At 39.4% G+C, this 22,897-nt stretch overlaps 1 protein-coding gene and 1 long non-coding RNA gene across 3 annotated transcripts in view; one reads left to right on the top strand and one right to left on the bottom strand.

Annotated features, from left to right (window-relative positions):
* The window catches only part of DDC (dopa decarboxylase), a 217,630-nt gene that overhangs the window by 120,659 nt on the left and 74,074 nt on the right, over window positions 1–22,897 (top strand). For both annotated transcript variants that reach the window (XM_089654936.1, XM_089654937.1), the window contains exons 6-9: window positions 7,923–8,066; window positions 8,872–8,938; window positions 14,112–14,206; window positions 20,932–20,999. In XM_089654936.1, coding sequence (XP_089511062.1) covers window positions 7,923–8,066; window positions 8,872–8,938; window positions 14,112–14,206; window positions 20,932–20,999 — 374 coding nt within the window. The remainder of the gene's footprint in view (window positions 1–7,922; window positions 8,067–8,871; window positions 8,939–14,111; window positions 14,207–20,931; window positions 21,000–22,897) is intronic.
* LOC149444105 (uncharacterized) lies at window positions 10,184–18,981 on the bottom strand. Its single transcript, XR_016306557.1, has 2 exons — window positions 18,819–18,981; window positions 10,184–10,663 (listed from the first exon to the last, which is right to left on the bottom strand). It is a non-coding gene; the product is annotated as an uncharacterized LOC149444105 (long non-coding RNA).

Genomic DNA, 22,897 nt, shown 5'->3' with positions numbered 1-22,897 from the left:
AATGTTATTTTAGTTAATCCGCAGGTTATCAAAAATGCAAGCAGCCTTCTGAAATGTATTCTACTGACACAGGTCAAATATTAAACATATGAGGCAGGGATAAAATGGAGTGCACTTCCTCTGAATTAAGAAGCAGGATTAGGAAACGTATATTTACATTGCCTCAGGCTAAACAGGCAAGAGAGATTGCATTGGCTTTCATTTCTGAAAGGGCAGCTGCCTTGTGCCTTCTCCTTCCAGTTATTATAGGGCACTTGAGAAAGAGTTGGTCTTTGTGTATAGACTCTGATAAGAGATGAAAAATGACAACTAGCACTGACAGTAGAAGGTCAGGGGGATTTGTACCTTGTATTCTGCCTCCCATTACTATTCTGTTAACATTTAGAGGTCGAACGCTATCCAAGCCACTAAGAAACACTGATCTTTAATGGTCTTTTTCTTTTAATAATTAGACTGTTTAAAAAAAAAAACACTTGGAAGAGTTATTAGCATATTAACCAATTCAACAGCGGGCAATTTTACACCTTCCTGCCCAGGCCATTTTTCAGGTTTCAGCGCTTTCACACTTTGAATGACAATTGCGCGGTCATACAACATTGTACCCAAACTAAAATTTTATCATTTTCTTCACACAACTAGAGCTTTGTTTTGGTGGTTTTTAATCACCGCCGGGGTTTTTATTTTTTGCTAAATTAACAAAAAAAGTCCAAAAATGTTGAAAAAAAAAAACACGTTTTTCTTTGTTACTGTTATAAAAGTTTACAAATAGATAATTGTTCTTCATAAATTTAGGCCGAGATGTATTCTGCTCCATGTCTTTGGTGAAAATAACCCAAATTAGGATGTATTATTTAGTTTGTAGGAAAGTTATAGAGTTCACAAACTATGGTATAGATCTGAAAATTGATCAATCCTGAAGTACTGACGGCCAATCTAATTTCTTGAGGTCCAAGAATGTCAGAATGTATTTTTTTGTCATAATTTTCGGAAATCGAAAAAATAAAAAAAAAAATTTTCACAATTTTTTTTTTACATACTGTCACCAGTGCAGTACAGCGTCATCATATAACTAGCATGATGGTGAACAGGGGCACTGACTGGTGACAGTATGATAAAAAAATATATATATATATTTTTATTTTTTATTTTTAATTTTTTTTAATTTTTTATTACATTTTTTTTTAAAGATTTTTTTCTCATATTTTACTATAATCAAAGTAGTACAATGTTACCATAGTAACATTGTACTACTTTGGGAAAGTGATCAGTATTTTTTTTTTTTTATACACAATTTGCTTATAGCAAAGAATTACTTTGCTATAAGCAAGCATTTACCTGAATGACATCGATTCATTCAGGGTTTTTTTTTTTTTTTGTGCTTAGCTGTGATTTGGCCACAGCTAATCACATGACATGTGCATGTGATTAGCTGTGACCATTCACAGCTAGACACTAGTAGACAATGAATGGCATGAATGAAGCCATCCATTGTATACAACTGTCATGTGACCTGCAGGTCACAGCAGGTCACATGGTACCGGCAACAGGGGCCGGTACTCAGATCTGTCATTGGCCGTGTCCGAGGTACACCGGTGATAGATTGCGCCGCTGCGTGGCTCTGCAACCGCGCGAACTGCGCATGTGCGGGAGTACGCCAAATGCCGTACACCCTGGAAAGCTGATGCATTTTTGCGGCCGCCAAACGGCTATAGGCCGGGCAGCTAATGATTAATATCCCACTGAATGAAGTACATAGCATTGTAAAATAAATTGCAGCTTCTTGATGTTTATCTGTATGCTCGTCTAGCTGCCATTCTGTGGTAGCTGGAAGAAGTACAGGTGCAATAACCACTTGCCCACTGCCCTATAGAGGAAGTACTGTTACAGGGTGGCAGGGCTGTGCAAAATCACATATATATACATGTTTTGCATTTCCAGGTATGTGGCGGGCGTGCGCTGCCCTATCCGCGTTGCTATGGGTGGCTGGGGATGTCAATCAGCGAGTCCCGGCTGGTGATTCCCGGTCGGCACTCGTCTCTCTCGTCTCTCTCCTGTCAGCATGGACATGCTGTTTTGTATCTCTCTACAGCAAAGAGATACAAAATAGCATGCCTCCCTAGTAAAACAGCAAACCATAGTAAAACACACACAGCACACAGTTAACCCTTTGATCGCCCAAAAGTTAACCCCTTCCTGCCCAGTGTCATTAATATAGTGTCAGTGCTTTTTATTAGCATTGATCACTAGAATAGGAGGCTTCAACGCCTCCTGACTCGACCAGAGGCATCCGTTTTGCCACGACGCAACGCGACGCAAACGCTCCCGTTAGAACATCACCATGTGCTGTAATGTGCAGAACTGGCAGAGGCGTTTGGGAAGCGGTAAAAACGTTTCCCAAACACCTCTCTGCCTCCTGCACATAACGCTAGTGGGAATGTAGCCTTGGTCAGTTCCCATCCTGTTGTAGAATGCCCACTGCAGTCCCCCTATAAATCGCTGATTGCTGCCATTACTAGTATTAAAAAAAATCCAGTATACAGTATATACCGCCATTTGTAGATGAAATTAAATTTTTTTAAATTTTTATATTGGCTATGTTGTATAGCAAAAAGCAAAAAATATTATTTTTTTTTTTTAAATTGTCGGGTTTTTTTGTTTATAGCGCAAAAAATAAAAATCGCAGAGGTGATCAAATACCACAGAAAGAAATCTCTATTTGTGGGGAAAAAAGGACGTAAATTTATGTACAGCGTTGTATGACCACACAATTGTCAGTCTCGTCTCTCTCCTGTCAGCATGGACATGCTGTTTTGTATCTCTCTACAGCAAAGAGATACAAAATAGCATGGCTCCCTAGTAAAACAGCAAACATAGTAAAACACACACAGCACACAGTTAACCCTTTGATCGCCCAAACGTTCACCTCTTTCTGCCCAGTGTCATTAATATAGTGTCAGTGCTTTTTATTTGCATTGATCACTGTATTAGGCTGGCCATACAATTTTCTGTTCAATTTCTGCCAAATTTCCTTTAGATTTACCTTCAACTATGTGGAGCAAGAGCCTACCTAACTGGATACAATTGAAAGTGTTCTTAGGTTTGACCTCCTATTATATGGTTTTTGGTAAATCTAAACCAAAATTCTCAAGAAAATTGTATAATGTATGGCCAGCCTTAGTGTCACTGGGGATGTCAGCGACAGTTAGGCTGGCCATACATTATACAATTATCTGGAGATTTTTGGTTTAGATTTACCAAAAACCATATAATAGGGGGACAAACCTAATCAACACTTTCAGTTGTATCCAATTAGGCAGGCCCTTGCACTACACAGTTGAAGGTAAATCTAAAGGAAATTGGGCAGAAAATTGGAAGATAATTGTATAATGTATGGCCAGCCTTAGTCAGTTCCCATCCAGTGTTAGAATGCCCACCGCAGTCCCCCTATAAATCGCTGATTGCTGCCATTACTAGTATTAAAAAAAATCCAGTATACAGTATATACCGCCATTTGTAGACAAAATTACTTTTTTTTTTATTTTTCTATTGGCTATGTTGTGTAGCAAAAAGCAAAAAATATTATTTTTTTTTCTAATTGTCGGGTTTTTTTTGTTTATACCGCAAAAAATAAAAATCGCAGAGGTGATCAAAAACCACCGAAAGAAATCTCTATTTGTGGGGAAAAAAGGACATAAATGTATGTACAGCGCTGTATGACCACGTAATTGTCAGTTAAACTAACGCAACGCCGTATCACAAAAAATAGCCTGGTTAGGAAGGGGGGTAAATCTTCTGGAGGGCAAGTGGTTAAAAGGGTCATGTGATCTATTCATAATAGCCACTTTTGGGGGTATAAGGTCTGCTATCACTACAAACAAACCTCAATAATGCCCAGGAATTTTAGGACAAGGAGAGTTATTTTCATCCAACTTGGCAGCATAAAAGTGATCCAACAACACTATATTAGTGACAATTAGAGATGAGCGAATTATTCAAAAATTCAATTCGGCCGATTCGCCGAATTTGCAGGAGAAATTCGATTCGATGCGAATTTATTCGCCGCGAATTAAACTTATTTAAAGGGTTTCTAGGCTTCAGAGAGCCTTTATATTAGTGCAGAACACTGTACCTTTAATTTAAATGCCCTTGGAGTCTGCTGGGGAAGAGAAATAATACTGACAGTCAGTATGACATGCAGATGAGTGCCGTCGATCTTAGAATCACCGCACACTTCACTCATTTGGGCAGTCACGGGGCACGACGAAGAAGAAGAAGAAGAATGAAAAGAAGAATGAAAAGAAGAAGAAGAAGAATGAAAAGAAGAATTAAAAGAAGAATGAGAAGAATGAAAAGAAGAAGAAGAAGAATGAAAAGAAGAATGAAAAGAAGAAGAATGAAAAGAAGAAGAAGAATGAAAAGAAGAAGAAGAAGAATGAAAAGAAGAAGAAGAAGATGAAAAGAAGAATGAAAAGAAGAAGAAGAATGAAAAGAAGAAGAAGAAGAATGAAAAGAAGAAGAAGAATGAAAAGAAGAAGAAGAATGAAAAGAAGAAGAAGAAGAATGAAAAGAAGAATGAAAAGAAGAAGAAGAAGAATGAAAAGAAGAAGAAGAAGAATGAAAAGAAGAAGAAGAAGAATGAAAAGAAGAATGAAAAGAAGAAGAAGAAGAATGAAAAGAAGAATGAAAAGAATGAAAAGAAGAATGAAAAGAAGAAGAATGAAAAGAAGAATGAAAAGAAGAATGAAAAGAAGAATGAAAAGAAGAAGAAGAAGAATGAAAAGAAGAAGAAGAAGAATGAAAAGAAGAAGAAGAAGAAGAAGAATGAAAAGAAGAAGTATTCCAGTACAGCAAAAAGTGTATCTGCAGAGAGCTCCGCTATTTCTGACAGTCCTCTGACAGTTCCTTCACATTTACAGCGGTTGAAACATTGTATCTATTTATTTCCGAATAAAAACATCTGTATCCTAAATGGAAACAAATAGATACAATGTTTCAACCGCTGTAAATGAACTGTCAGAACTGTCAGAAATAGCGGAGCTCTCTGCAGTGACACTTTTGTTGGCTGATCGGGAAAAATTCGATTCGTGCACCCGAAGTTTGCTAAAATTCGGATTCGATGCGAATCGAATTTTTCCTGAAATTCGAAACGAATTCCACTTCGCCAGGTTCGATTCGCTCATCTCTAGTGACAATAGTGAAATGTTCAACACATATATTGAATGAATATATTAATAAATAGTCCAAAATATATCCATGATAACAGGTGATGGGTGATTCTGTGATGAAATACTTCTGTTGAATGCACTCACCAGAAGCGCATATTAAATGCCCATTGTAATCAAAAAGCTCCTCCACAGGTCAGGCTCATCCATCACTCTGAATAGCAAAAAATGTCCAGGTCATGAAGGGGGTAAAACCTTCCAGAGGTCAATTGGTTACATCCGTGTTGCCCTTATTTTCCTTAGCCAGGCTTAGTCCAGTCTACTGTATCCAATACTGTATACCTCAGTAACAGGGGCGGGCTGACCATTTGGAAACTCGGGCACTGCCCAAGGGCCCAGGGTCAGTAGGGGACCCCATGAGATGCCCCTGGTACCTTTTTCATAGGCTTTTTGAGTTTGGGCAAGGACATAGGGGCCCCATGATCCCCTATTGCCCGGGGGCCCCATGAGTTGTCAGTCCGCCCCTGCTCAGTAACCAAAGTTACTTTGGCCTTTGCTTCTGCAACCTAAGGGTTCATGTACACTGCAGCTGATAAACTCACATTCAGGAGCTTTTTTCCATTTTTTTTTCAGCAGCCTCTGAACTCTCCCTAATGTTTTCCTATGTGTCCATGTACACATAGTCATTTACAGGCAGTTGAGTTTACAGTCATTTTTTAATGCACCAAACTTGCGTTCAGGAGTCGATTTTACCGATGTTTCAAACGCCAAATGCGTGTAAACGCGGATAACCGTGTTTATAAACGTTTTTAACTGTTCCATGTCCAGATGCTGTCCAGAGCCTTTATTCATCATCAAAAATGCATGCAAAGCGTTTTCCAGGTACTCAAATGGATCTAGTACACCATTGCAGTCAGTTCCAGGTTTTGCGTGAAGGAAAAAATGATAGAATGTGCTGCATTATGCTCATGATGGGATCAGGGGCGGACTGACCATTTGGAAACTTGGGCACTGCCCGAGGGCCCGAGGTCAGTAGGGATGCCCATGAGATGCCCCTGGTACCTTTTTCATAGGCTTTTTTGAGTTTGGGCAAGGACACAGGGGCCCCATGATCCCCTATTGCCCGGGAACCCATGAATTGTCAGTCTGCCCCTGGTTGCCTGGCTGTGCAGGATATAAGGGGGACCCAAAGCCAGCGGCTCTCAGGGGAGTAGCACTACAGGCATCTAAACTGTCTCTTGGGAACAATGCAAAACCATATCATAAAATTACAGCTCTCTTATCGACCCTTCTAATCAACTGGTTTGTGAAAAGTTCTAATTTGATTGCAATCATCTTGTATAAAGATGTATTTATTACAGGTATTTATACACACTCACAATATTTGCAGTGCTGACCATTTGGAAAAAATTTGGTCAGTAGGGGGCCCCATGAGATGCCCCTGGTACCTTTTTCATAGGCTTTTTTGAGTTTGGGCAAGGACACAGGGGCCCTATGATCCCCTATTGCCCGGGGGCACCATGAGTTGTAAGTTCGCCCCTGGATGGGATCCATAGTGAATACAACCAGAAAAGACAGGTAATCTCAACACATACTGCTCTCTCTGCTTCCGCTCTCTCAATTTCTCTCAAAATGTCTGAAATAGTAAATTTTTTACTGTTTTTCAGTGCATTCTGGGAAGGTCTCCTGAGGTTATCTTATAAAAACGCTTCTAAACGCAAATGCACATAAACGCGATATGCAAATGCAACTCAACTAATGTTTTTTACCCTACGTTTTCCAGCAGTCAGTTTCCATCGTTCAGAAGAGTTTTCCAAACGCCCCGTGTACATGAGCACTAAATTCCATCCATTTGAATCTCTTTACACAATCTGGATCATTTTACAAATAATTCATGCTATGTCCAATAGAAACAAAAGTGTGACAACAGAAAAAAAGACCAAATAGTACATCAAGTCTGCCATTTTTTTTTACTTTTTACATTTGTTTTTTATTATAAGATGTAACAATAAAATGTGTCTGGGTGCCTAAAAAAATAAATACAGCTTTTTGCTGCAATAATCATTTCAAAAGGCACTATCTGCAGAAACTCAGGTGTCACGTTCTCTGTAGTTTTAATCCAAAAGATAAAACTTCTTAAAGTTTAACTACAGTAGGATAAATGGAAATAAGTTCTTCTTAGTCTACAACTTTGTAAATGTGATACAAATTTCTGGAATACAACCCTAAGGCGGTCACATCCAGGGAACTCTAGTAATTCAGGAATCGACATTCAGATGTTCTTTTCCCCCAATGTGCGTATTAATTATTGAATGCATTTTGGGTTTACTCCTTTCTCTTTCCTGTTGAAAGAAAATAATGGACAAACCAGTACAAGTGCTTGTGATGCCAACTCTGTGCTTCTTGTGTAATATTCAATATTTGTTAAAGGTGGCTCAGGGGTGGACTGACTACTCATGGGGCCCCCGGGCAATAGGGGATCATGGGGCCCCTGTGTCCTTGCCCAAACTCAAAAAAGCCTATGAAAAAGGTACCAGGGGCATCTCATGGGGCCCCCTACTGACCACGGGCCCTCGGGCAGTGCCCGAGTTTCCAAATGGTCAGTCCGCCCCTGAGGTGGCTATTTTTACAGAGTGGCCTATCAATATCATCCATGCACTAGACATAATTGTTAATCTTTTTTTATGATTTAGGTTATTTATAAAATCTTATATTTCTTATTATGATTGATCAAAACTTTTCCCCCTTATGAAATTTCAGGCTCACTCGTCAGTGGAAAGGGCTGGACTAATAAGTGGGGTAAGAATGAAGAAAATCCAATCAGATGAAAACTTTACTATGCGTGGAAAGAATCTTAAAAAGGCTTTAGAAGAAGACAAGGCGGAAGGACTGATCCCAATGTTTGTAAGTTTTCATAAGGTTCATAAATGTATAATTCAGAGGAATTTTCTATATTCATCTCCGCACAAAATGAATTGGCCAGTCAGGTATATCAAATGTAAAAAATAAGAGGAAAATATATATTTTCATCAACTTTGCAAAAGATGCACACTGTCTGTATTTTATTTTGAATATGGCGCAGGTGTTGCTCCAAAATGCAGAAGTTGTGCAAATTAGAACTCTCTGAATTTTGCACACAGGTCTCTGCCTGAAACAAAACTGTCACAGATGTTTTTAATTAGGTGCAACCAGGGGTGGACTGACAACTCATGGGGCCCCCAGGCAATAGGGGATCATGGGGCCCCTGTGTTCTCGCCCACACCCAAAAAAGCCTATGAAAAAGCCAATGAAAGGTACCAGGGGCATCTCATGGGGCCCCCTACAGAGCCTGAGCCCTCGGGCAGTGCCCGAGTGCTTGAATGGTCAGTCCGCCCCTGGGTGCAACACATTAACGAGAGCAATAGACCCCAGAAAGTGGTGCAGCAGCTTTATTGCACCACCCCCAGTGTTTTCCAGCTCTAAATAAAGTTGAAAAATTAAGATTTGGTAGTGGTTCCATAGTAAAGCTCATATTTTATGCAAGTGGCCTGGTATTCAATATATTGAAGATTCAAGTTCTACACATGCACAGCCCATATTGTTCTTCCCTTCTTTTGATCCCTAGCATAACTATTTTGCTGCATCACGTTAAACAGTTGAAGATGCAATCTATTTCTGTTAGTACATTCTGTTTTTTTTTTTATTTCCTACATCTGTCATTTTCTTGTAGGTCTGTGCCACACTAGGAACAACATCATCCTGTTCATTTGACAATTTGATGGAAATTGGGCCTATTTGTAAGTAATATAATTGGCTGTTTTTGTGGCATTGTTAGTTCCCATTGCTGTTTCAATGCTTACTCTTCTAAACTGATTCATTCCTAGTGAGTATTGTTAGATTAAAAAAAAAAAAGCTTTATCAAAAAGTCTCTTCTCAAAATTCTAGCCCATGGCAGACACAAGGCAGAGTGCAAATCTGATGCATGGTAACCAATCAACTTCTAACTTTAGCTTGTTCAGTTAACCATTTGCCACCTGGCCAACAGCAGTTTGGCGGCCGGCAAAATGCTTTAGCTTTCCGGGTGGACGCCATTTGGCGTTCTCCCGGGCATGCGCAGTTTTCGCGCTTGCAGAGCTGCGCAGCGGCGCGATCTGTCACCGGCCGTGTACCTCGGACACGGCTGATGACAGATCTGAGTATCGGCCCCTTTGCTGGTACCATGTGACCTGCTGTGACCAATCACAGCAGGTCACATGACAGTTGTATACAATGGATGGCTTCATTCATGCCATCCATTGTATACTAGTGTCTAGCTGTGAATGGTCACAGCAATCACATGCACATGTCAAATGCAAATCACAGCTAAGCACAAAAAAAAAAAAACCCTGAATGAATCGATGTCATTCAGGTAAATGCTTGCTTATAGCAAAGTAATTCTTTGCTATAAGCAAATTGTGTAAAAAAAGAAAAAATACTGATCACTTCCCAAGGTAGTATAATGTTACTATGGTAACATTGTACTACTTTGGACAAAGTGAAATATGAAAAGAAAATCTTAAAAAAAAGAAAAAACATTTCTTAAAAAATTAATAAAATAAAATTTAAATTTAAAAAAAATATATATTTTTTTTTTTCATACTGTAACCAGTCAGTGTCCCTGATCACTGCCATGCCAGTTATATGATGACGCTGTACTGCACTGGTGACAGTATGTAAAAAAAAAAATAGTGAAAATTATTTTTTTAATTTTTTCATTTTCCGAAAAATTATGACAAAATAAATACAACTTCAAAAAACTCGCCATGCCTCTTATGAAGTACGTCGGACTGTCTACTCTGCAAAAAGGGGTAATTTGGGGGATATCTGTACTGTTCTGACATTCTTGGACCTCAAGAAATTCGATTGGCTGTCAGTACTTCAGGATTGATCAATATTCAGATCTATACCATAGTTTGTGAACTCTATAACTTTCCTACAAACTAAAAAATACATCCTAATTTGGGTTATTTTCACCAAAGACATGTAGCAGAATACATCTCGGCTTAAATTTATGAAGAACAATTATTTATTTGCAAACTTTTAAAAAGAAACAAAGAAAAACTTGTTTTTTTTTCAAAATTATTGGTCTTTTTTTGTTAATTTAGCAAAAAATAAAAACCCCGATGGCGATTAAATACCACCAAAAGAAAGCTCTAGTTGTGTGAAGAAAATGATAAAATTTTAGTTTGGGTACAATGTTGCATGACCTCGCAATTGTCATTCAAAGTGTGAGAGCGCTGAAACCTGAAAAATGGCCTGGGCAGGAAGGGGTAAAATTGCCCGGTATTGGAATGGTTAAGCTTTGACCAAAAAAATGAAAAAAACTGGAAGATGGTTGGTTTCTATGCAGAGCTGCATAGGTGTGTGATGGGGCTCTGACAGGCTGTGAAATCGATCGCGGCTGGAATGGATGTTGTCCAGAACACGTGCACATGCTTTGCGGAGTCTTCTTCCTTGTGTCAGTTCCTGATCTCGTCTGTAGCCTAAAATGAAGCAGGAAATTGTTAAGAAATATAAAAGGCCACACGGTGATGAAGAAAAACAGACAAGGAAGAAGAGAAAGATCCAACTAGAAACATCAGAAATGACCAACTTTGCCAAGTCTTTGTGAGAGAGAGCTTGCAGACAACCGGTGGTGAGGAACCTGGGAGGCATAGCAGTGAAGGAGTGGAGGAGACCTGATAGGAGGAATATCAGGAAGGTGCCAATACCAGGAATCTTGAGGATCCAGGGTGATCCTAAAGGCTTGTGGGCCCCTTGGGGTCGCAGGAAGGAGGTGAGCAGGCATTTCAGCCAAAGTGGATAAGAAGTGTGTTGGTTCACGTGTGGCACTATCTATACACACTATGCATGGTTATCAAGAACACTTCGAATAGATGAATGTCAATGAGAAAATTGGACATTGAATGAAGTTGAAGTGGCACCGTCACTTGCTATTTATTGATCTATTTATTGTTTGGAGTGACACTATCACTTTTATTTTTTGATTTAAGGTCTCATTTCTCACCCAGTGGTATTAGAGCACTGAGAAGACCACAGCACTTGTCACATTCATTTTATATTTTATACTTTATATTCCGATATTGTTGGTTTTGTTTATGTTTTAGTGCTATTAGTGGCATAAGAGCACTGTGAAGATTACAGCACTGGTCACATTCACATTTTCATTTTATATTTTTATAGTTTATTTATGGCATTTATGGCATTTTTTAAAGCGCTACACTAATTTATACCGGATTTATCACTTTCCAGTTTTAGCAAATCAGCTTTAGTCTGCTCACTTTACAAGCAAAGTTACACTTTACATGGAATTTCTCCCCAGAGCGTAGTGATGGAGGTGAGGCTCTGCTGACCATCATCAACTAATTACGTGCAAACAAAAAATTTCTATTTTATTATTTTCCTTTTGTAAATCAACCCAGTGCCTGTGCTTGCTCTGTAGGAGGATCAGGAGCCTATCAGGATATTACTGGATCCTGATGTCTCCATAGGCAGTGGCCTAAAGCCATCCTTTTGTTTGTCTGATACATGCTGTATTTTATCTTCCCATGTGAGTAGCCATTGGATTTTTTTTAATTCGAACTTGTATAACAGTATTTCTCTCTAAGTCTGTCCTCTTCATCTTTCTATGGCTCCTACATGATACTTTTAGGAGATTTGATGCTGGTTTGTGGGGGTTTATTCAGAGGTCTGATATCCTTGGTAAGAGGCTGTGCTTGGTAGACATGTGCACGCCGGAAAAATCTGTTTAATTTTTGGATCCGTTCGTTAATTGAAATATTCATTTTCAGATGCATTTGGTAATGGACTTATCCCTTTTTTGGAATTCATATCTTCAGCATTTGTTCAGTTTCATAGTGTTGGTCATTAAGGAGCGGGAGGCCACCATGTCCTTCACAATCACGACTCATCTGCTATCAGCAGGATTCTCCGCTGTCAGCAGAATGTGAACAAAAGTTAAAAATATTTTTTAAAAATGTGGGGGTCCCCCAAGTCCATAACAGGCCCTTTGGGTCTGGTATGGATTTTGAGGGGAAACCCACGCCAACATTTTTTAAACAATGTAAGGTTCCCTCCCCAAAACCCATATAACAATGGTATTCTGCTCTCTGTATATAACATGTAATAGCCAGATATGCTTTTTGCAGAACTCTATACAGTGAGGATCGAAAGTTTGGGCACCCCAGCTAAAAATTTGTATTAATGTGTATAAAGAAGCCAAGGAAAGATGGAAAAATCTCCAAAAGGCATCAAATTACAGATTAGACATTCTTATAATATGTCAACAAAAGTTAGATTTTATTTCCATCATTTACACTTTCAAAATAACAGAAAACAAAAAAATGGCGTCTGCAAAAGTTTGGGCACCCTGCAGAGTTAATATCTTGTACTGCCCCCTTTGGCAAGTATCACAGCTTGTAAACGCTTTTTGTAGCCAGCCAAGAGTCTTTCAATTCTTGTTTGAGGTATCTTTGCCCATTCTTCCTTACAAAAGTCTTCCAGTTCTTTGAGATTTCTGGGCTGTCTGTCACGCACGGCTCTTTTAAGGTCTATCCATAGATTTTCAATTATGTTGAGGTCAGGAAATTGTGAAGGCCATGGCAAAACCTTCAGTTTACGCCTCTTGATGTAATCCCCCGTGGATTTCGAAGTGTGTTTAGGATCATTATCCATTTGTAGAAGCCATCCTCTCTTTAACCTCAGCTTTTTCACAGATGGCATCAAGTTACCATCCAAAATTTGCTGAAATTTTATTGAATCCATTTTTCCTTCTACTCGTGAGATGTTCCCTGAGCCACTGGCTGCAACACAACCCCAAAGCATGATTGATCCAACCCCATGCTTAACAGTTGGACAGAGGTTCTTTTCATTAAATTCTGTGCCCCTTCTTCTCCAAACCTACCTTTACTCATTCTGGCCAAAAAGTTCAACTTTAACCTCATCGGTCCACAGAACTTGTTTCCAAAATGCATCAGGCTTGTTCATTTGCAAAGTTCAAACAATGATTTTTGTGGTGAGGACATAGAAGAGGTTTTCTTCTGATGACTCTTCCATGAAGACCATATTTGTACAAGTATCTCTTTATAGTGGAATAGTGTACCACAACTCCAGTGTCTGCCAGATCTTTCTGGAGGGATCGTGCAGTCAAACGTGGGTTTTGAATTGTTTTTCTCACAATCCTGGGAGCTGTTCTGTCTGATATTTTTCTTGGTCTTCCAGATCTTGCTTTAACTTCCACTGTTCCTGATGACTACCATTTCTTAATTACATTCCGAACAGAGGACATTGACATCTGAAAACGCTTTGCTATCTTCTTATAGCCTTCTCCAGCTTTGTGAGCGTCAACTATTTTCAGTTTCAGTTTTCTAGACAACTGCTTAGAAGAACCCATGGTGCTGATTGTTGGGGCAAGGTCAGATGAGTCTGGGCATTTAAAACCTTTGAGATTGACATTGCCTGGTCTTCCCAGACGATGATTGAGAACAATCCATGACACTGGCAGGTCTCAGCTTTGCAAAGGGGGCAGTGCCTGCTATAAATTCTGCAGGGGGCCCAAACGTTTGCAGACGCCATTTTTTTGTTTTCTGTTATTTTGAAAGTGTAAATGATGGAAATAAAATCTAACTTTTGTTGACATATTATAAGAATGTCTAATCTGTAATTTGATGCCTTTTGGAGATTTTTCCATCTTTCCTTGGCTTCTTTATACACATTAATACAAATTTTTAGCTGGGGTGCCCAAACTTTCGATCCCCACTGCACATACGTGGAATAAAATCAAATAGGCCGGTCACACAATATAAATCATGTCTTTACTGTGCTGTTAAATCTATTTCTGGCATGCTGTTTTTTGCATATGCTAAAAATCTGAATTTTTACAGCCCAAACCTGATGTACCATGTAAACACAGAAATGGTTTATATTTTCCAGGCAGTGATGAAAATCTATGGTTACACATTGATGCAGCATATGCAGGAAGTGCCTTTATTTGTCCTGAATTTAGATACCTTATGAAAGGTGTGGAGGTATGTACAAAATACAGATGGTTGGTTATTTCATAAAAATTGGAAATTTTTGGATTAGATTTATAAATACCATTAGTATAATGGATGATTTTTATAAAATATATCTTTCATTTATTTCTCTCAAATGAATATTTGCACTGAACACACCTTGCATTTACCTGCATAGCATATAGTTGAAAATATAACAAACAAGCCAATCAGCGCAGACAGACAAAATAAAATACAATAAAATAAAAATCAATGTTGCAAGCTAGACACCCATGGCACAATCACAGCATATAGTCGGGTAGCTATCTCACTGAGAGACAGTTATAAAGTATTTGTCCATGATCAGACTTGTCCTTGGAGCACTGGAATATACCAATACTTCCATGGAAAGCTGAACAGCATAAGTAAAGAGCACATGTGCCTCAATAATGCCTTTTCCTTTTCTCAAAAAAAAATCAAATTATCCATTTGTGCTCCCAAAGAGATTTTCCAAGACACTGGAAAAGCTCTGCTTATAACAAAAAGCACAAAAAAGCATTTTGCTCAGAAATGCTTGTGATTGACCTATGCAGAATAATTCGTACCTGATCAGGGGTGGACTGACAACTCATGGGGCCCCTGTGTCCTTGCCCAAACTCAAAAAAGCCTATGAAAAAGGCACCAGGGGCATCTCATGGGGCCCCCTACTGACCCTGGGCTCTCGGGCAGTGCCCGAGTTTCCAAATGGTCAGTCCACCCCTGTACCTGATAGTCATTGGAAAGTATTGGATCTGCTAATGATGCTCATTTACCGATACCCGCACAGCTTCCCTTAATGGGCAATAAAACATAACTTTTATTTATTTTTGTAAAACACTTCTTTCTATAGCTAAAATCCCATCAAAATTAATTGACTGTTAAGCTGTCTCCCTTATGGCTACCTATTTTCTGCCTGTTCTGTCATATTTCCATTGACTCTTCCCTTAGTCCTGGTTCACACTAGTGAGACTTTAGTCGCAAGACAAGGGAAATTTCATTGTTTTCAATGTTGCCTGTTCTAATCTATGCAACTCAGTACGGTGCAATTGTGGACAAGGCACCTGCACTACTTTGGTGTGATTTTACAGTGTGACTTGGACCCATACAATATGCAAAGGAGCATAAAAAGTCACAAAACAAAGATGCACTGTAAATTGCATCAAAGTCACATTGCAGAAGCAGGGGCCGACTGAAAACTCATGGGGCCCCCGGGCAATAGGAGATCATGGGGCCCCTGTGTCCTTGCCCAAACTCAAAAAAGCCTATGAAAAAGGTACCAGGGGCATCTCATGGGGCCACCTACTGACCCCGGGCCCTCGGGCAGTGCCCGAGTTTCCAAATGGTCAGTCCGCCACTGTGCAGAAGTGTAAGCTGAACATTATTCCTTCTGATTCTATAATCTTTCTAATCAGAGATTTTCTTTCCTCAACTCATTTTATATTCTTTTTTCAAAAATGAAGGAAATTTCTCTCTCTCCCCTCTTTACTACTTCCCAAAATAAGTATGATACCTTCCTGAATAAACAGACATCTGCCCTTCTTTAATATCATATTACTCTCATATTTCAAGTACTCATTTTCATTAACTATTTTCTCTCAGTTAACTCATTTTCATTAATAATAATTACCCAAAACATAAAGTATCCAAACCAAATATTGGTGCACAAACACCCTACAATGGCTTTGTCAGAGGAAATTATTTACAGGGTTCATAGTCATGTGTTTGGTGCAGCAAAGAAATATACAACGGCTTCCATTCTAAGGTATGCCAACTCTTTATAGATGATAAAGAGCTCATGAGGTACATCAACATTCGTGTATAATGAAATTGTGTAATGCATGATGTACTATGTCATTTCTTCCTGCCTCCTAGTGGAAGCAGGTGTCTTGTATCTTCTCTCCGCCCATCCAATGGGGTGGACTTCCAGAGTATTTTCCCCCAATTCCCATCAATTAACCCATTGATGTTTACCACCATCAAAGCAGTCAGATTTATGGACTTCTTTCCCCAACTATTTATATCCACACCAATGGGAATAAAATGCATTTTCATAAACAAAGTTTATACTGCTGGCTTTATCCCCTCAGACACATTGATTTGATTTCTGGAAGTTGCCATGCACATCCACCTTCAATATACACTTTGAATTTAATGTCATTGTCACGGATCCCCCGCACGCCACGCCCACAGTGACTAGCTAACCGAGGCGCGCACGTGCGGCCATGACTTGTGGTAAGGGGGACTTAACTTTGAATATATATATAGGTATATAAGACTGGCTGTGATACACTTCACAGCCCGCACTACCTCTGGCCACCAATGGAGGGAGACTCCACTTCAGTCCAGCTAGTTGACCACACACACAGGCAGACACGATCTTACATACAATCTGGTGCACTAATTAGGGTTGAGGAGCAGCCTAGCAATCACACACCCTTCTAGGATTCCTCCAGCTATCCTCCAAGCTAGAGCCCGTGTTAATCACTCTTCCACTGTCCACACACCCCCACACCAGACACACCACAAACGGTAGCTTGCCACCACCCAACAGTTTATCCGCAGAACAGTCTGCTGGGACAGCACACACACACAGATCTCCATCTGGCAAACCTGTCACCCTTACAATGCAATCTGCCAACACGCACTGAAATTGCATACTGATTGGCAATGAACTTGACCAAGCATATAAAGACACTAAAATACAATACAATCTAATCTCTCCGGAGATATGAGCCCGCTTAAGTACCCAGAAGTCACTTATTAATTTTATGATTTAATATCCCAAAGTGGGCAGTGCATAAAATATGTATAAATTATAAACATTTACAGGAAATACAAGAAGATACACAATTGGCTATTGACTATAAAATAAAAGGGAAATAAAACAGAAATAAAACTTTTGCCAAGAGTTATCCTGCGACAGGAGCAAGTCAGAGAAAGTCCGCAATCCGTCAGTCAAATAGAACGGGCTCCATACGAATCACAACGTCCATATTCAAGTCCTCAATTTATGGGAATATGGACGTAGGTTGGACATGAGTCCTTGGCCAATCAACCCTGGGGGGTGTTCCTTTACCAGCCCACAGGACGTTCTGGGTGCTGAAATGCCCAAAGTCGATTGGACCAGGAACTGTTTGAATCACCAAGTCAGGGATTGAATTTCCGACACCAGCGCATCAGTCCAATCGCGACAGTACCAATCACTGTTCAGCTGCCGCAATCCAGCGCCACATAACCATTTCCTGCATTTTTCTGGCATTCTACATAGGCCACAAATACAGTTTTTACATGCAGATGTAGCCCACAGAGTGCCCAATCAGAAGGGAGTATTTTCATCTCTCCAACTAATATTTTAGCTTTTATGAGAGATGAAATCTATTCCTTTGATCTGTGTATATACTTTAAAGCTCCCCAGACAGATCAGGGCCCCCTGGTGTCATGAAGTCGAAACGTCTGCGTTCCTCTTTTAAACTTCAGGAAGGTGGCAAAGTCTGATAATATATATATATATATGTGTGTAGATAAATCTTATTGGCACCCAGGTGTCACTTCCAGCGTGGAAGCTGCTCTTTCTGTTCAGATGCTAATGGGTGAGCACATGTCTCTGAATACCTATGACTGAATATTTATTTAATAACAAGGAATGAAACTAAATTTACAATTACATATTGCTACTGATCACATCTCAGTCCAATCACTTGAATCCCACAACTACGTTACAGTCATACTGTAGTAGTTGGATTCTTTATTGTATTTATTTTCTGACTCCTTTTATACAAATGTCCACCATACTGTATTCCAATATTTTGGATAAAAGGAAGGTAGGTGAACCTTTATTTAAACCATTTGGGTATTTAAAATAAAAAAAAAAACCTTTCACCTATGCCTTGATGATTTTCTTATCAAAGCCCCTTTTTGCAGCCCCAATTAGATTCCGTAGCCAACCAAAATGTAAAAAATCTGGGATAACTTGATTTAACTTACATGATAGCTTTTGGTTTGTCTCCAATTTTATATAGATCGTTTACACGTTTCAATACTCAATTGACCCTTACAGCACTACAGTTATAAAAGCCATTTATGCCTATTGCTTCACTAGCTGGGACTTGTGAATTCTTTCACAGTAGGAATAATGGGGAATACTTTGCATCTTTCAAGTTTCTTTTATCGGTTTTCTGATTTTTAATGGGATTGTGCACAAAGAGGTGTTCATATTCCTCATTTTTTACGATCCATTAGGTTATTTGGTAGCACTTTTCTCAAATATTTATCATCTAGTGCTATCAGCCAGTTTTATCAAAGGCCTGATTGGTTTGAGCCGGTGCCAATCACCCTAATAATACCTTCTTCTTTCTTTTATTCTTCTTCAATAGGGATATGCAGGTCCACGTTTTCTAATTTTGATAGTGTATCTATTTTTGCTTTATGACATAAGGTATCTATGGTTCTCAAATCTCTCATACATATTATTATGCTCATGTCCAAAATTTGCTGTTAAGCAGCTTAATTGTTCCCCCTAAGAAATTGCCCAGCAATGTGAGCATTACAGCATGAAATAGACACATCTTTTGGCAGCGTCACAGCATAGAATTATAGAATACATTACCAAAGCTATGGAAAGACAGGAAGGAACAGACCCCATCGAAACCATAATGCACAGGGGGTTACGGAGAAGCCGAAACACGACCAAACGATAAGCCCATATAGCCTTGGCAAAGAGTCCCAGCGTCAGAGCGTCTTCTTTCACATAGGAAGGTCTCTCTCCTTGATCACGCTCAAGCTTCTTGTTTTAAGCCTTTTTCTGGCAGCTTTCCTGAAGTCGGCGAGCGCCACACCCACTCTAGGAGGAGCTAGCAGAAAGGTGCCATGAGGATAACAGAGTCACACCCAGCCACTGAACAAACAACGTTTATCTAAGAATATCACACTTTTGCTTTAGATCAGCATCTTATCTACCCTAAATGTAAAGATTTCTAACTTCTTAAACAAGAAGACCTCTTTAATTGCACAAATAAGTTCTTATGTAATTTAAGCAGTCTAATGTAACATTTCTTGATGTCCCAAACATGTTCAATCCCACAAACACTCCTTATCTGCTTTTAGCAGTCTAATATCTTGTGACTGTTCCTTGGGCCTAGAGAAATTACATCAATGTCTCATGCACCTGGCATCTGGGCAACAATGCTTTATTGTACAAATTACCCAAGAAACAAAGGATCCAAGGCCAACACATATCATAGGCATTACAATCCTATGCCAGATCACTTTCCAAAATCTGAAAATGAGAGGTGTGTCTTGGGATTCTAAGACAGATCTGTTGATATTTTGTTTTGTCTAAGATGACATTATTATCCACCTTGTTTTAGGTTGGTCTATGAAACTGAATATTATCCCTATTGATATATTGTGAATATGAATAGGTTAATTGGGGAAAACAGCTCATAAATGCACCCCCTTTGGAGGTGGTAGGCAAGGCAATATTTTAGGTAAGAATACTATGGACGTTTGCCCACTTGGAAGGGTGAAGAGCAGATGTGGGATACCTGTGTTTGCCAGAAAGGAATAGCATGTCATGCATTACTTAATGGCATCATTGTAAAGGTATATTGATGTTCATCTAATGCTGGTGAATGTCCATGAAGTGAACCAAGCATCTACAATGAGCTGGTGTTCCTCAGAATGGAGGCCACTGCATGTTTGCAGCCAACAATAGACCCCTCCCTCAAGAGTAGATCCCTTCCAGCAACAATAGATCCCCCACCAGCAACAAAAGACCTCCCCAGCAACAATAGGCCACCATGCAAAAATAGATCCCTTCCCATAGCAATTGATTCCCCATGAGCCTGCATCAATAGACCTTCCAGCACACCCCGGCACCCCTTGCTACTACATACATCCGGCACCTCCAGCACTGAAACAGCGTTCCTCTGCATTCCCGCTGAAAAAAAGCCCTGTCTATTGGTAAGCCTTAATTTATTAATCTACACAAGAAAAACAACAGCATTCTGGTCAACTGTCAGCATCAGATATTTTTCTTCCCTTCATTTTCTTTTAGAAATCCTCCTCATATGTTTCTATTTTGGTATAGTAGTTGTGATAAATGCAATGTTTTGATTGTCGGCATCTCTTTATTTCATATATTTTATAGCACTGGCCATCTTGGAAAGTATGAGAGATAGAAAAATGCGTGTACTTTCATTTCCTGGGTCTCATTGTTCTCTAGATAAGTCCTGATGCTTTATGTCAATATAAATAAGTCTATGAATGAAGACCTTAAGCAGACAATAACAGATGACATGGTCACAGAAAATGTATGAAAAGAACAACATAACCTAATAAAAAGTGACCCCAAAGGCTCCAGCCAGTAACAATTTCCTGTTCATTCTTTCTTTTAATTATGTGTATTGGTTACTGAGGGAAATGAATGAGAGCCGATGCTGGAAATAGATCATCTGTCAGCATGGGAACAATTGAAAAGCTGTACAACCTTTTTATTACTTTCTGTTTGCTCTTGTCTACTGTTGTATCTAGCTAGATCTCATGAAAGAAACAAAAAGGAAATCAGAGAATTAAAAAGAGTGACATCATTATTTAACACTGAGAACAAATGTGTCATCCTCAAAGAAAACAAACTGTATTTAGACTACAAAATACGCCATCAATCCCAAAATCAAAATGGAACTGTTGTTAAAGTTCAAAATGTTTTACCTTTATTACAGTTTGCAGACTCGTTCAACTTTAACCCACATAAATGGCTGTTGGTGAACTTTGATTGCTCTGCATTTTGGTAAGTAAAACAAAAAATTTTATACTTGATAAAAAAAGAACTAGCAGGTGGTAGAAAAATAGAAAATCCAGAGAAAAAAGATAAATAGTTCTATTCACTTCATTGATTTATTAGGAATAAGGCTCCATCTACACCAATGCGTTTTATGGAACCAGTTCACATCTATGCTTTTTTGAGCTGCTGCGTTTTTGGAAAGAGACTTTTTTTTTTTTTTAACCACTTGCCGTCCTGCCACTGTATATATGTGTGCAGGGTGGCACTGGGGCGCAAAACCACGTTTTAAAACGGGTTCCGTGCTCCCGACGTTTTCGCCGGCAGGGGGCGCGCGCCACCATTTGATCCCGGAGGGATCAATCATTCGATTTCAGCCAGTGATGTCTGGCTGAAATCAGATGATCGGTCCCTGTCCTATCCTGTCCTGTGTTGACATTTACACAGGACAGGATATGATGTCATTCTTCTCTGCCTGGGCACATTCCGTCCCAGAGAGGGAAGAAGACACAGTAAAAGTGAGTAAAACATTACACATTTACAGTTAGAACACACCTAGGTCACATTTAACCCCTTGATCGCCCCCCCCAGTTAACCCCTTCACTGCCCTGTCACCAGTGTCACTGATCAGTGAACCGATTTTTACTGATCACTGTATCAGTGTCACTGGCGACTTCCGATAGTGTTAGCGCCCCTCCCAGATAGCGCCAGATTTCCCGCTCATACACTAGTAATCCCGTCTAACCCCTTGATCGCCCCCCCCCCGAGTTAACCCCTTCACTGCCCTGTCACCAGTGTCATTGATCAGTGAACAGATTTTTACTGATCACTGTATCAGTGTCGCTGGCGACTTCCAATAGTGTTAGCGCCCCTCCTAGATAGCGCCAGTTTGTCCGCCAGTACACCAGTAATCCCATTTAACCCCTTGATCGCCCCCCCCAGTTAACCCCTTCACTGCCCTGTCACCAGTGTCATTGATTACAGTGAACAGATTTTTACCAATCACTGTATTAGTGTCACTGGTGACTTCCGATAGTGTTAGCGCCCCTCCCAGATAGCGCCAGTTTGCCTGCTATGCATGGGATTTTTTTTACCAAAAACATGGAGCAGAATACATTTTGGCTTAAATTTATGATTAACTTTGAGTTTACAATATATTTTTTATAGCTGAAAGTAGAAAATATTGTTTTTTTTCAAAATTTTCGTGTTTTTTTTGTTTATAGCGCAAAAAAAAAAGTGCACAGGTGATAAAATACCACCAAAAGAAAGCTCTATTTGTGTGAAAAAAAGACGTAAATTTCATTTGGGTGCAGCATTGCATGACCGCTCAATTATCAGTTGAATTAGTGCAGCGCCGAGTAGCAAAAAAAGGCCTGGTCATTAAGGGGGGTAAATCCTCAGGAGCTCAAGTGGTTAAAGCAAAAAGCAGCATTTTGCTACAATATAGTTCAATGGCGAAGCTGCTGAAATGCATGGTAGTGTGTCTTTGCATGCTCATTCTCCCCAGCAACAAAAAAATTTACATTTTTTAAAAAAAAAAAAAAGCTGAACAAAATGCAAAATGTGGTAAAAACGCGTGTACAAGTGTGGTGTAGTTGGTTGAAATTTAAAACCTCTGAAAGATATATAGAACTGGTCGGAATTGAGGGGAAGTTTAGAAGTGAGGAGAGAGCCTTAATTGAGAATCTGAGAGAGCAGCATAAGAGATAGATAAAAAGGAGGAGTTATAGTTCAGGAAAGAGGATGTGGATGGGGAAAATGGGTTGGAGAGAGGGTGGTTGGGGCGGGGTAATATTGGGGTAAATGGAAATATGTATATGTGAAATATTTTTGCAAATGTGATTTCTTTTTGTACTGAAAAATCAAATAAAAGTTTAAATTAAAAAAAACACGTGTAGAAAAATGCA

The sequence above is a fragment of the Staurois parvus genome, unplaced genomic scaffold (assembly GCF_062004578.1).
Source record: "Staurois parvus isolate SC_StPar_1 unplaced genomic scaffold, SC_StPar_1.0 ptg000814l, whole genome shotgun sequence".
NCBI classification, from domain to species: Eukaryota; Metazoa; Chordata; class Amphibia; order Anura; family Ranidae; genus Staurois; species Staurois parvus.
This window is presented reverse-complemented; position numbering and strand designations above follow the sequence as displayed.